The 13,806-nt window shown below is 35.8% G+C and overlaps 2 protein-coding genes across 2 annotated transcripts; both read left to right on the plus strand.

Moving 5' to 3' along the window:
- Positions 1 to 2,439: 2,439 nt before the first annotated feature.
- On the plus strand, positions 2,440 to 6,580 carry pthlhb (parathyroid hormone-like hormone b). Its single transcript, XM_056452244.1, has 3 exons — positions 2,440 to 2,669; positions 3,362 to 3,462; positions 6,084 to 6,580. The coding sequence occupies exons 2-3, from the start codon at positions 3,374 to 3,376 to the stop codon at positions 6,481 to 6,483; spliced, it is 489 nt and encodes a 162-aa protein (XP_056308219.1). The 5' UTR covers positions 2,440 to 2,669; positions 3,362 to 3,373; the 3' UTR covers positions 6,484 to 6,580.
- A 2,415-nt stretch (positions 6,581 to 8,995) lies between these two features.
- Positions 8,996 to 12,641, plus strand: LOC130219221 (galanin receptor 2a). Its single transcript, XM_056451538.1, has 2 exons — positions 8,996 to 9,007; positions 11,727 to 12,641. Exons 1-2 carry the CDS (start codon positions 8,996 to 8,998, stop codon positions 12,639 to 12,641), a joined length of 927 nt encoding a protein of 308 aa, XP_056307513.1.
- The last annotated feature ends 1,165 nt before the right edge of the window (positions 12,642 to 13,806 follow it).

Genomic DNA, 13,806 nt, shown 5'->3' on the forward strand with positions numbered 1-13,806 from the left:
TCAGTACCGAAATTCAGTATCAAGTCTAATATAGTGAAAGAATCAGTTCATTAACTTGAGTTTAATAAATGGCATCTAAAACATGTGTTTGGGAGAGAAAACATTAGCTAAGTAGTGCCATTTCCCTTTCTTAGCTGAAAATGAGGTCTGATATCCCTTTTTATTTTCACAATCCATTCAGAACGGACCTTCGGGTCACTCGGAAAGGGGTGAAATGATAAATTTGTGTCACTTTCTCTTCGCTGATAAGAGATACAGCCAGGTACTGTGTGACTCCAGGCGATACTTCCGGGTTTCTTCCCACCGCAGCCTTGCTTTCGCTTTTAAAATGGTGGCCGAGTGAAATGAGTCCATAAGTATGTTTACAAAAAAGGTCCCAAAAAGTTGGCATGGTTCAGTTCAATATTTGGATACTTCTGACAGTGGAAATGAAAATAAATCCAAACCATACGGCACTATACCATACCACTCAAAGGAAACAAGAAAATAATCGGTCAGGTGGACCCAGTCTGCTGTGATTGGAGAGTCAACTACTTATGACCATTAGTCCATTCCTCAGCTAACAGACATTACAGTTATAGAAATGTAAAATAAAATCCCTCTTGCTTATAAATGTGGAGTTTTAGGACGACCAAATGAACACTGTAGTCTCCACAGACCGATGCATTCTGAGACACTTCTTTTGACTTTTTCAGCTTTTCACACAGATAACATGAGTCCTGTTTCGAATCTGCCGCTATGCTGATGCACAGGCATTTATAGCTCCGCCCACTTTTCAAAAGAGCACAATCTCATATGAATTTAAAGCGACAGTCACCAAAACACCAGAATTTGGCTCAAAGCCTAAAAGGGGCAGTTTCAAAGAGTTATAAAGCATTATCTGTGTGTGATTTTAAGCTGAAACACCACACATACACTCTATAGACATCATAGAGTTATTTTACATCTTGTATATAGGACCAATTTAAAGGGCACCTATGGTAAAGAATCTACTTTTCAAGCTGTTTAGACAGCCATATGTGCATGTATGGTGTATAGAGCGTCATATTGGGGTGATATAAACACACCCAGTGCTTTTTTTTTCAATTTAACAACATAAAAACGGTGGACCAATTGGAGCGTTTTCAAACTGACCGCAACTTGACGTAGGAGAGCGGTCCCCCCGCCCACCAATATTGATTGACAGGCGCGTCATCATATCCTCAGTTTGTTGATTCACGTCCGCCATTTTCAGCGTGAGTGGAAGCGATATCACTAAAGGAACACGCTAGCTCTATTTTTAGATGCAAGGCTCATTGGGCTCAACACAAGAGCAATATTCTCCATATTATCGCTCTAATCGGAATTATTGGTTGTATCTTTAGGTAGGTTTGCAAACATGTGTACTTCTCATTGAGTCTACCTTATACTTCAGCCGTTTGCATTTCTCGCGATCCCAGAAGCTCCCTGTGATCTTAACTAGCATGCGTTGTAGAATTCTAAACATCGGTTTCTATCAGGGTACACTCAAGTCGACGGCTGGGCGCCGCGGACCGCTGCAGAAACCTATGTTTAGAATTCAAAAATGCGTGGCGCGACAATTCGGGACACTTCATGTTTCTGCCGCGTCACAGAGAGTGTCTGGTGTGCCGTGTCGCGGCTTCGAGCGGCGCATCCGGTGCCTCAGTCAAAGTTAATTCAGTGTGCGTGGTTATTAGTTTCTGTGTACAAGCTCGGCACTTGAAACTAGCACACAGTTGGCTGTAACACTGTACAAAGACACATATGATTTTGTACTCTCTGCTTGGTCTGTGTCCGAGTCGTACATGTATGACTGATTGCTGATCCTCTCACGCTCCTCTCTCACGCTCCTCTCAGTCTGCCTGTCAGACTCTGTTGCAAACACAGAGCGGGTGAGCTCATGGCCCCGCCCCCTTGTTACGTTGGCGGGCAGCCGAGACTAATCTACATGTGAAGCAACACACCCCTAAATCAGCGAGCTGTGGACACGCCCCCAACATGACACTTTTTAACACATTATAATAAAAAAATCTGAATTGTGTTTTAAACTGAACCTAAACTGGCACACTCAGAAGAACCAGAATATTAATATTAAATCATAAAAAAGAGGTAAACTATGTGCCCTTTAAAAGAAAAGTACAATCAAACAAGAAAAATCTTGAAGAGATCATTGGTCCCACTATGTGAAATGCTCTCCCTGCTGGCCAAATCTGAGCTCTGCATGTGTGTTTTGTGTGTGTGTGAGAGAGAGAGGGCGGCGTACCACCCTGTTTCCAATGAAGGTGTCTCCCTGTGCATTTCTTGGAGTGTGTGTGTGGTTTGTCAGTCTGGTATACACTTTGGCAGTCATGGGCAGCAGACACACACACACTCAGACACACACAGCTGTAACGCCTGCTGTCCATACCAGCCTGCAGTGAACAGTAAAGAGGACTTACACGACCCAGCGGTGCAATAAATCTGTTCATCATTCCTTCAAGAGCTCTGGACAGACACGCAGGGCAGGTTTGCTTCTGGACCACTGGAGTTTGGACATAGTAATATGCTTGATTTGAGCAGCAGCTGATACTCACGATTTAATGAATGTACAGACACATGCTGGCCTTCAACAGCAGTAAAACATCAGTAACATGCGGTAATAACTGATCTACTGAACAACAGAATTACATGTGAGTATATGACCAATGTGAGCAGCATTTTAATGCAGTATTCCTCCTGTTATTTGATGATAATAATTATTCATTTGCTATTTTAACTTATGTATTGGGCACAGTTTAATTCAGTTTATCAAGCTAATACAAATCCAGGTGCATTATTTATTTTAAAATGCCTGTAGATGGTGAAAAGCATCAAAAGAGTAAACATTTATGAAATATTTTGTTATAATATTATGTATATGTATATATATGAAACATTTATTTCAGCATTGACTGTATAAATATGCATGCATATATATAAATATGCATGCATATATATATATATATATATATATATATATATATATATATATATATATATATATATATATATATATATATATATATATATATATCAGGCTTACATATATTTGCTTTTTACTCTTCAATACACAATATAAAAACTATTTTTCTGAAAGTTACTGAAAATACTAGTTTTAGTCATGTTTTTCACACAAAATAAAAACAATAATTTGCAAAAATGACTATAAAATTCATTGTTTGCAAATAAAATCTTCATATATTTGTTTAGTGTTTTTTATATATGCAGATTTACAAATGATAATATGATGATAATAACAGACTAAGCTTCTAAGCAATACGAACATGCAGAATCCTTACAAAATACTATAATAATGTTGAATTTTGAACTGTGTTGTGTTCAGTTGTCCGGCAGTATGTTGAGGCACTGGGGCTTTGCTGTGTTCCTGTTAACAATCCCGATACCCGTCCAGTCGAGACCCACTACAGCTCTCAGCAGCAGACAGTAAGTCTCCTTTACTATATTAACACCAAAGTCTGATTTCTGCTAGATCATGAATCATGAAGCATTTAAACAGCTGAATTAAGGCTGCCATCTGCTGGTGATAGAAGAGGGTTTTCTTATAGAAAGCCAATGCTAAATCGATGTACTTTTGCACTTACACTACAAGAGAATTAGGTTAAAAAACAAACATGTAAATAACTAATAGTTATCACCATAACTCAGATTGATAATTCACATTAAGGATTAACTTTTTGTATCACACTTTGTTTTAAATCTCAAGCTACTTTTCTGGCATAAAAATCAAAAAATTTATTGTAGAATAAAAAGCTTCAGGATATAGATAAGAATAAAACTATACTATTGGTGAGTACGAGCTGCTAAAGCGAAGATTAATCATTTATCAATTAAGAATTAGCTAAACATTTTGTATCAAACTGTTTTTAAATGTTATATTTATAATATGCTAAATGAGGTTTATCAATAAACTAATTTCGAGAGGATCACGTGCTTATGATTTATCACAGCCGGTCTCGTATTAAGCTAATCAGTATCATCCAATCATATGAGCCATAAGCTACTATAAATAACCACAGTTTTCAGTCCACTTTATCTTCGTTTGGAAGAAACCCCCCTTCCTCCCCATTCTCCTCCTTCACCTTAGATCGGGCGGCACGGAGGCCCAGTGGTTAGCACTGTTAGCCCCACAGCAAGAACACTGCCAACCCTGGTCCTGCCAGGTCGGTAGGTGTTTCTGTGAGGACTTTGTATGTTCTCCCCGTGTCCGCGTGGGTTTTCCTAGGGTTCTCCGGTTTCCTCCCACCATCCAAATATATACATCATGCATAAAAATGAAACATTTGTCTAGCCCCCTTGCTTTTTCCTCACGTGTTCCCTTAGCTACTGCAGACGGGGAGTTCTGAGATCCACCGAGCTCAGGCTCCCCTCTCGCTCTGCAAACGGGAGGAAGCCCCGGGCTCGAGGATCCCTTGAGCTCGGGGCTCTCTCCCGGGACAGCATGCCAAACAAGCTATTAATAAATCATCAGCTAAGTGTGAACTCTTGAATTAGTGTTTTAGTGAAATATACACACATTTTCATACATGCCTAGCACAAAAATCTGGATCTTTGGATCAAGTCAGGTTCAAAATTCTTAATTTATTAATTAAAATTTGTATTTATTTATTTATTGACATTAGAGTCCAGGGTTTGTACAGAGGAGATTTTGGGAATCTCTTTTTATCACATTAACATTTTTTTGTAGAATAAAAAGCTTCATATATATGAACAAAACTATACTATTGGTGTATGTACGAGTTGCTGGATTTATTACATTAAGAATTATAGACTTATTTTGTGTAATATTTTTAAATGTTATGTTTAAATATGCAAATGAGCCCTTATAAACGAAATATACAGAAATTTGCATACATGCCTAGCACAAAAATCTGGATCATTGGATCAGGTCAGGTTCAAAATTTTTGATTTATTCATTTAAATTTTTATTTGTTTTAATTTTATTTATTTATAGACATTAGAGTCAAAGCTTTTTACAGAGGAGATTTTGGGAATCTCTTTCTATCACTCAATAATTCAGAAAAAAATAAAAAAAAATTACAAGTTAAATAATCAGGTAAATAAAGTATGCATAAACATATGAATGAAACTATACAGTTTGGTGAATGTAAGAGCTGCTGAAGTTTAGATTTATGGGTAACTGCAGAAGTAAAAAAATATTTCTTTCAATTCAAATCTACAGACAAATTAATAAAGTGCAAAAATAGATACACTTAAAAATGTATTGTGGATGTTTTCTTTATACTAGACTTTAAAGACACTTCATGAAAAGCCAAAATCTAATTTTTGCCTATAGTTTCTCGCCATAAACTACTCATGAATACGAATAAGACTTTTATTTCATGTCTGAGACTTTATGATGCTGTGCTTTCAACTGAAACAGAATATTGAGTAGGGGGCAGGGCTTTCTTCAGTAAGAGGGGCGTGGTTAAGAATATTGCAGTTACTATGGAAGCCATCAAGTTGACGTCAACGTAAGGACTGCCACTCCAAACGCAGAAGCGTTTGCTCAGATTTCGATTAAAGATCACCAAAACAAACAGATTGTTCAGCGCATTAACTTACACTGATTAACTATTCGGGTGGCATGGTGGCTCAGTGTCGCCTCACAGCAAGAAAGTTGTTGGTTCAAGTCCCTGCAGGGTCAGTTGGCATTTCTATGTTGCATGTTCTCCCTGTGTTGGCGTGGATTTCCTCCAGGTGCTCAGGTTTCCCCCACAGTCCAAACACATGTGCTATAGGGGAATTGGATAAACTAAATTGGCCGTAGTGTATGAGTGTGTTTGTGTGAATGCGAGTGTGTATGGGTGTTTCCCAGTACTGGGTTGCTGATCCACTGCGTAAAACATATGCCGAAATAGTTGGCGGTTCATTCCGGTGTGACGACCCCTGGTAAATAAGAAATTAAGCTGAAGGAAAATGAATGAATGACTGAATAAATTATTCATTATTCACCTTAAGAAAAACAGTCTGAGCTAGCGAACTAAAACTTGTAAATTTAGATTTCATGCTTTAACCTTGAAGTCAATTTTCTGTCTATGTTCCAGACGGCGTTCAGTCGGTCACGCTCAGATGATGCACGACAGAAGCCGCTCTCTGCATGACCGGAAGAGGCGCATGTGGCTCCAGGATCTGCTTGAGCAGGTGCACACAGCTCAGGTGTGGGACTCGCCCAATCAGAGCGAAGGAAGTGTTCAAACCCCGCCCTGGCCCCGCCCCAAACACACAGGCAGCTCCAAAAACATCCCTTTGGGCTATCAAATGGAGACTATTGGGATGCGAGACGACCTACTGCAGGAGACCAGCAAGAGCCTGACATATGAAGAGCAGCCGATGAAAGCGGCCATGAAGAGGAAGAGTAAAATGTGTTTGGGCCGATTGAGAGAGCGGGACAGGAGGAGAGACCGAGCGTGTGCCTTCCAAATGCAAATGCTCATAAGAGAGTGATTATTGAGGTGGACGATTGCGCTGACAGCCATTTGAAGAGACGGGAGCATTAATTAAACTGTGCAGACTTTATGCAAATGAGATGTGACACAATGTGGTCACATGATCAGTTGGAATGCATATTGGAAGAGACATTTTGCAAACTCCAATGGAAAAAAAACTGCTGTCAGTGAACAAAACTTTAAAGGAACACTTCTTTGTTTGAAAAAAAAGGCTTATTTTACAGCTCTCCTAGAGTTAAACAGTTGACTTTTACCATTTTTTAATCCATTCAGCTGATTTTCGGGTCTGACAGGAGCACTTTTAGCTTAGCTTAGCATAGATCATTGAATCGGATTAGACCATTAGCATCTCGCTTAAAAACTCGCTTAATAATGACCATTTTTCAATAGCCTTCTGAATTAACTTCTTGACCCAGATTTGTGGTAAGTAGTTTTTTTAAGGAATAATAATATTAGTACTATTATATTATAGTGTATGTGTGTGTGTGAAAATATTAAATGTTTTAATAATTAAGTGCAATATTATTATTATTAAGTGCAAAATTATCATCATTATTATTGTCCTTCTGTAATAAAAACTATCATACACATCTTGATATGCAGGAGCACTTTTAGCTTAGCTTAGCATAGATCATTGAATCGGATTAGACCATTAGCATCTCGCTTAAAAACTCGCTTAATAATGACCATTTTTCAATAGCCTTCTGAATTAACTTCTTAACCCAGGTTTGTGGTAAGTAGTTTTTTAAGGAATAATAATATTAGTACTATTATATTATAGTGTATGTGTGTGTGTGTGTGATTAAACCAATTAAATGTTTTAATAATTAAGTGCAATATTATTATTTTTAAGTGCAAAATTATCATCATTATTATTGTCCTTCTGTAATAAAAACTATCATACACATCTTCATATACAGGAGCATTTTTAGCTTAGCTTAGCATAGATCATTGAATCAGATTAGACCATTAGCATCTCACTTAAAAATGACCCAAGAGTTTTGATAATTTTTCTATTTGTGAAATGAAAAGTTGCTATTGTACAGATTGTGATTACTATGGCAGAATGAGAGAATATTCCAATATAGCAATATAGGGATAGAAAATAGCAACATTTACTGTAAAACGATATTTTACTTTATCATTTATTTTACAATAGCCTTCTGAATTAACTTCTGAACCCTGGTTTGTGGTAAGTTGTTTCTTTAATGAATAATAATATTATCATTCGTTCATTCATTTTCTTTTCGGCTTAGTCCCTTTATTAATTCGGGGTCGCCACAGCGGAATGAACCACCAACTTATCCAGCACATGTTTTTACGCAGCGGATGCCCTTCCATCCCGCAACCCATCTCTGGGAAAATAATAATATTATTACTATTATATTATAGTGTATGTGTGAGTGTGATTAAACCAATTAAATGTTTGCAGTTATTAACATCATTATTATTATTGTCCTGTAATAAAACCTTTCGTGCACATTTTAATATGCAGGAGCACTTTAAGCTTAGCTTAGCTTAGCATAGATCACTGAATCGGATTAGACCATTAGCATCTCACTTAAAAATGACCAGAGTTTTGCAATTTTTTTGTTTGTGAAATAACAAGTTGCTATAACGCTGATTGTGATAATTAAGCCAAAATGAGAGCATATTCCTAGCCATTTCAGGATAGAAAATAGCAACTTTTCATTTTCCGTTGGTCCTAGTACACGATGTAACTACAAAAGAGTCAAGCTTTAAATAGGAAAATTATCAAAACTCTTTTTTTTTACCTAGATGCTAATGGTCTAATCCGATTCAATTATCTATGCTAAGCTAAGCTAAAAGTGTTTCCACAACACCCATAGATCGGCTGAAAGAACTCAACAATGGTAAAACTACTGTTTAAAATGTAAAATGAGCCTATTTTGTGTTTTTTTTATTCTACAGTTTCTACTGTTTTACCATGGTATGGCATATCGAGATTTTTAAGAGGAAAATTTGATGTATTTTTGCCTTTATTATAAACTCCTTGAACATTTTTGTATCTTAGAGCCTAGACTGATACATAGAAATGGCTTCATATACAAACTATTTTGCATTTATTACAATCAGACTCAACATTTCATCTAATATTTAATTTATTGTTGGAATATTTATTCCCTGAATGTATCTCAATGCTGCTGATTTTGATGAGATTTTTAAAATGCACTTTAGATAGTCCACATTCACTCTTAAAAATATTTTTCTGTCATTTACACTTCACTATTCTGCCTTTCTTTCACTTCAGTAAATGTTCTGCTATTTTTAATTAATAAACTGAAGAGCAATAAACAATACGGCTGAAAAAAATGATTCATTTGCATTATGATAATCACTGTTTTTCTTATTAATATTTGTCTATGCATGCATTTGTTATTTAATCAATATTGTAGACATTACTACTGACTCAGGATGGTGGAATAATCAATCAGTGTGTGACAAACACAGGTCCAACAATAATTATACACCTTTCACTACACATACTAATGGATGGAGAAGTAAATGCAAGGTCTTCTGTCAACTTCCTGCAAAGGGTCACATGTCATGCCTTAAAGACCCATAAAGCATAGAAATCAATCACTAATCAATGAGCATCCAATCAGGGAAGGAGAGATGGAAAAGCAGCAGTTAACCATTGACACACATTTGTTTAAAGATGACATCTGCTCATTTCTTCATACCAAATATTTTTTGAGAAGTTGCTTTTTTTGTAGGCGCAATTGATAAACGGATGTTTTTCATGTCTTTGTAAAAGGCACTTATTCTAAAGGTGAATCTTTGCTCGTTTTATTTCTGTTCTTACAGCGAGATTATATTTCTACATATTTAAAAACACCTTTAATCTAGAAATGATTTGTGGGACCGTATATTTATTTTTTGTAAATACACGGATATCTAAGTGAACAGATGAAATGGTGAGTAAATCTTTTTCTCTGGGAATATGCGAGATAAATAAGTAATTATTTATTCATTTAAAAAAATACTTATTTTACTATAAATACTATATACTATAACTATGTTTTACTTTATCATTTCTTTTTCAATAGCCTACTGAATTAACTTCTGAACCCAAGTTTGTGGTAAGTTGTTCCTTTAAAGAATAATAATAATAATAATATATAATGTGTATGTGTGTATGTGTGTGATTAAACCAATTAAAATGTTTATAAAGAGCAACAATTTTCATTATTTTTATTATTATTGTCCTTTTGTAATAGAACCTACCATGAACATCTTGATATTAAACTATAAAATAATTAAATAACAAAAAAAAAATTTTAAATAAAAAATAAAAAATATGTTAATTATTAAATATTGTACAATATTAATTTGAAATACTAATATAAAAAAATTAATTACATTCAATCTTATTGTTTTTTAGATATAATTTTCAGTATAAAATTGTATTGCATTTATAGATATTTATTTGATTGCACTTATGCACAAAATAATTTAAATTAGGGCTGCATGATATTGGGAAAATATGCAATATTGTTGTTGAGTGTTGCGATACCGATATAACGAAATTGTTATTTTCTCAGCAATTTAAAAAATCTTTTATTTATGTAATGATCATACTACTGACATAAACAGGTAACAAATATTTTTCTGAGCTAATTAAATTTAAACTTTAAATAAAATTTAGACTTTTAGAAAATTCAGATTCTTATTGGCTGTTGTCATCTTCCTCACTTGTCTCCCAGCATTAGTGTTTATTTTCAGCTGAGAATAAAGGCCCCATCTGATTGATCAGATTTGAACAAACAACCCATGAATGCAGCACACAAATGCTTGGCACATCAAATTTATTAAATTTATCGCAATTCTCTGCAATATGGTTGTTGCACTATTATCACGATAACGATACTTTTCTGATATATTGTGCAACACTACCTTAAATGTAACTCAAAATATACACTGTAAAAAACATCCGTAAATGAGCAGTTTTCCATATTTTGTGATGCATGTTTTTATATTTTACTTTCCTCCATTTATTTATTGATTAATTGAGCTGATTTATTGAGCTTGATCTTCCTTCCAACAACTTTTATTCTCGGAAAAGTGACTTTTATGAACATTTTTAACAGTGTAAAGTGATATATTGTCTGGGTTGGTGTTGTATATTATGCTACAAAAAACCTAATTTAAATGTTATTTTACAGACGTATTACTCTATATTCTATACTTAACCTCAATATTTATAAACTTTTTACTCTATACTTATTACTCTCCTAAATTATGGAATGCATTACCCACAGTTATCAGGAATGGCGTTTCTGTGGATAGTTTTAAGAAGCTTCTTGAGACACATCTAATTAGTAAAGCATTTAATTTGTCATTATCCAACGCTATCTCACGGCAATTCGTAACTTTTTGATTTAGTGGCTAATTCGTAGGAATTTGTACGATCTAATTTGTGCAATTTAGTACGATTTGCTCATCCCCCAATGACGGTTGGGTTTAGGGGTGGGGTTGGGTTCCACGCCTATTTTTTAAAATCGTACATTTTCGTACGACTGAACTCTTACGAATTAGTCACTAAACTGACAAAACGCATAACACTTACTCGTGAGATCAGGCTGGATTATCATTGTCACTTTTATGCAATTTGTAACATTTCGCTTATTTATTGTTCTTTATTGTTTTATTATTGCGGTATGACTTCTGGCCTCTTCCTGGGATTTTATGCAAGCTTGTATTTATCTGCATTTTTTATTTGTTATTTCTTTTTATTTGTTTATCTTGTAGCGCTTTGAGTTTAACAAAAGTGCATCATAATTAAAAATGTATTATAATTATTATTTATTATGTTATTTCTTATACATCATATTACTAAAATGTCAATAAATGTCACTTTGTTTAACTGTGGAGTAGAATTTTCCACATCAAAAGTCAACATCCCACAATGCAATTCACAACTATAAACAAACAGAAAACACTTGTGAATGACTAAATACAGAAACTCTTGAGATATTTTTTTCCCACTATACCAGGCATGGGCAAACTCGATCCTCGAGGGCCGGTGTCCCTGCAGAGTTTTGCTCCAACACTAATCAAACACACCTGAACACCCTAATTAGTGTCTTCAAGATCACTAGAAAGCTACAAGCAGGTGTGTTTGATTAGGGTTGGTGCAAAACTATGCAGAGACACCGGCCCTCCAGGATCGAGTTTGCCCATCCCTGCACTATACATTGCTTCCATTGTCTCTCACAGGGCGCCACAAACCCCTACGGCGTGATCTTTGCCTGCACTTGCGGCATCATAGTGGGCATCGGCTTCTGCGCCAACCTCCTGGCCTTCCCCCTCTTCGCCAAACACAAAAACCTTCGTAAAAACCGCCTGGACGTTCTCCTCCTCAGCATGGCTCTGGCCGACCTCCTCATGCTACTTCTCATCCCCTTCACCGTCCACTCGGCGCTGACTTTCTCCTGGCCCCTAAACAACACATCCTGCAAGGTCTATCAGTTCCTGCTGGCGTTCTCTCTGGCCGCCAGCACGTACTCCCTGTGCAGCGTATCTATGGTTCGTGCCATGATCATCACCAACCCCTATCGTCCACCAACTATGGACCTTGTGGTGCTTATGTTAGTTCTGGTCTGGGCTCTGAGTTTCTTTATAAGCCTGCCATTGCGTATTTTTGCCACTAAAGAAAGCTTAGGACCGGGTTTGAGCAACTGCACTGTTTGTCTGCCAACTACTCAAGAACATCACTACCAAGTCGTCCTCAGCCAGTTTGTGCTTTACTATCTAATACCAATGCTGGTTATTGCTGTAAACTCAGCACGTATGGCTGTTTTTCTGCACAGGAGGCCTGTTTTGTCCCTCGCCAGCACCCGTAATACAAGGCGGGCGTCTTTAATGGTGTTTTCGGCAGCTGGGATGTTCTCCTTGTGTTGGCTGCCTGGTTATGTTCTGGAGTTGTGTGTGTATTTGGGACTTTACCGGCACGGACGCTCGTGGGAGATGTTTCACTTCACCTGCACGGTACTCCAGTATCTGCACCCCTGCGTGAACCCCGTCCTGTATGTTCTGCTGTCCAAACGCTACAGGAGAAAGAAAGACTGGCTGTTCAGGTGCAATAGGAAACGGGTCCATCCGCAGGTCATCGGCGCCATGGAAAGTTTCTGAGAACATTTGGATTCATTTAGAAGCTGATATTTAATATATCGTGATACAGTTGAAGTCAGAATTATTAGCCCTGTTCAATTGTTAGCTCCACCAGTACATTTTTTCCCCAATTTCTGTTTAACGATAAGATTTTTTAACACATTTCTAAACATAATAGTTTTAATAAGTCATTTCTAACAACTGATTTATTTTCTCTTTGTCATGATGACAGTAAATAATATTTGACTAGATATTCTTCAAGATACTAGTATTCAGCTTAAAGTGACATTTAAATGCTTAATAATTAGGCAGGATAGGTTAATTAGGCAAGTCATTGTATAACAGGGGTTTGTTCTGTAGACAGTGAAAAACAATTCAATTCAATTCAGCTTTATTTGTATAACGCTTTTACAATGTAGAGTGTGTCAAAGCAGTTTCACATAAACTATCTTAGTAAATGGAACAGTGTGGTTTAGGTTTTAGTGTTTAAGTTCAGTTTAGCTCTAAACTTCAAATCTTGCTCTTGAAAAACAAATATTGCTTAATATTGACCTTCAAATGTTTTTTTTATTATCAAAAATCTATTAACTGCTTTCATTCTAGCCAAAATAAAGCAAATCAGACTTTCTCCAGTAGAAAAAATATTATAGAAAATACTGTGAGAAAAATTCCTTGCTCTGTTAAACATCATTTGGGAAATTAAGTTTCACAAAAATTCACACTAATAATTTTGACTTCAACTGTATATTGTGATAATGAACATGCACAATATTGATATTGTGGACACTTTAAAATACTGTGAATAATTATTAGTTAAACTTTTAGAGTGCTTTATAAATATTCAGACTGATGTATTTGTCGTGGTTGTTCATCTTGACACCAAATTCTTGAAGACTAAATAGACGATTTATTTTCAAACATTAAAATTTTTACAAGTTAATCTGGCCTATATAGGCCTTTTGTTAGTTCCAGTAAATCAATGTAATAACATCTACAAAAGCATTTATTAATCTTTGCTGATGATAGTATCTTAGTCAATGCCTAATAATGCATCTAAAATGTCATAATCGTTTAATTAATGGAGTTAATTACTAAAATGACAAAAAAATCAGTTGTAGCCTATCTTTTATTAACTTTAACATATAGCTATTTCTCACTGTTGACTTTAATGCATTAACTGACTTGT

The sequence above is a fragment of the Danio aesculapii genome, chromosome 25 (genome assembly GCF_903798145.1).
Source record: "Danio aesculapii chromosome 25, fDanAes4.1, whole genome shotgun sequence".
Classification (NCBI taxonomy): domain Eukaryota; kingdom Metazoa; phylum Chordata; class Actinopteri; order Cypriniformes; family Danionidae; genus Danio; species Danio aesculapii.

Bases quoted from the DNA above. Each gene is read 5' to 3' on its own strand.
- pthlhb (XM_056452244.1), top strand. From the start codon at position 3,374: ATGTTGAGGCACTGGGGCTTTGCTGTGTTCCTGTTAACAATCCCGATA. The intron at 3,463-6,083 runs GTAAGTCTCCTT...TCTATGTTCCAG, and splicing joins ACAGCTCTCAGCAGCAGACA to ACGGCGTTCAGTCGGTCACG.